The following is a 1,072-nucleotide window of genomic DNA, read 5'->3' as shown; positions in this document are numbered from 1 at the left end:
GAGCCCTGCCAAGGGACAGGACTGTGAGACAGAGAGGAGGCCTAGGGACCATGGCGTGAGTGCATGGGAGGCAACCCTGGTGTCCTGACCCTGTGTCCCATGGGCCAGGCTTGGCACCGCTCCTGCTAGAATCAGCTGAACTGCAGTTTAGCCCAGCCTGGCCGCTGGGGCAGCAGGACCCCAGGCAGCGCTAGTGCCACCCAGCAATGCTGCTTGACACCCCCTCCCACCGTATTCCCCCTTCACCTTTTGCCATGAGATGCCGCAAGACATCCTGCAGGCGCTGGAGCACGGGAGAGGTGACCTGGAAATAGGGTCTGTCCTGCACAGAGCCCACCTGGCACTGCCCAAACAGCCCATCTGCAAGAGAAGGGAGGCAGTGGAGCTGGATGCATGAACACCCTGAGGTGGGGATCTCTGGACACAGTCCCACCTTTTGCCTGCCATGGCCCCCCCAAGTTGGACCCCAATTCATGTGTAAGGCAGCCCTGCACCCTTTCCACCCCCTTGGGAAGGAAGAAGGGATCCCTGCACCCCTGCTAGCCACCTACCCTGCACGCACACCTCCTGGGGGGAGCACAGCCTCCGGTCAAACAGGCAGCCTGGGACAGACAGACACACCAGCCAGTCAGAACTGTGCCCAAGGGGGTCTACAGTGGGTTTGCTCATCACCAGCTGCTTGGGGACCCCCACTCCTCCAGGGAAGTGCCACAGGGGTGCAATGTAGCGATGGGGGGGTGCAGCCTGGTAGCTCCAGGCAGGACCTCAGTGCCAGCCTCCTCTCCTCAAAGCCAAGATGGGGCCCCCCAGCCAGTCAGCACTGTGCCCAAGGGGGTCTACAGTGGGTTTGCTCATCACCAGCTGCTTGGGGACCCCCACTCCTCCAGGGAAGTGCCACAGGGGTGCAATGTAGCGATGGGGGGGTGCAGCCTGGTAGCTCCAGGCAGGACCTCAGTGCCAGCCTCCTCTCCTCAAAGCCAAGATGGGGGGTTTGCGTATGGAGCCTGCCCCTAGCTCTGGGGAGCAGGAGGAGGCCTGGAGTTTTTTGGGGTGCCAGCAGTTAGGAAGGGAA

At 62.2% G+C, this 1,072-nt stretch overlaps 1 protein-coding gene across 1 annotated transcript in view; it reads right to left on the bottom strand.

The window, feature by feature from the left end:
• The window catches only part of PTPRN (protein tyrosine phosphatase, receptor type, N), a gene marked incomplete at its 5' end in the record, with an annotated part of 9,231 nt that extends 8,629 nt beyond the window's left edge, over nt 1–602 (bottom strand). The window contains 2 exons of the mRNA XM_010023642.1: nt 231–360; nt 552–602. Of these exons, the coding sequence (XP_010021944.1) occupies nt 231–360; nt 552–602 (181 nt within the window). The remainder of the gene's footprint in view (nt 1–230; nt 361–551) is intronic.
• Between the last annotated feature and the right edge of the window lie 470 nt (nt 603–1,072).

This window comes from Nestor notabilis, unplaced genomic scaffold (genome assembly GCF_000696875.1).
Source record: "Nestor notabilis isolate BGI_N333 unplaced genomic scaffold, ASM69687v1 scaffold17221, whole genome shotgun sequence".
Taxonomy (NCBI): domain Eukaryota; kingdom Metazoa; phylum Chordata; class Aves; order Psittaciformes; family Psittacidae; genus Nestor; species Nestor notabilis.
This window is presented reverse-complemented; position numbering and strand designations above follow the sequence as displayed.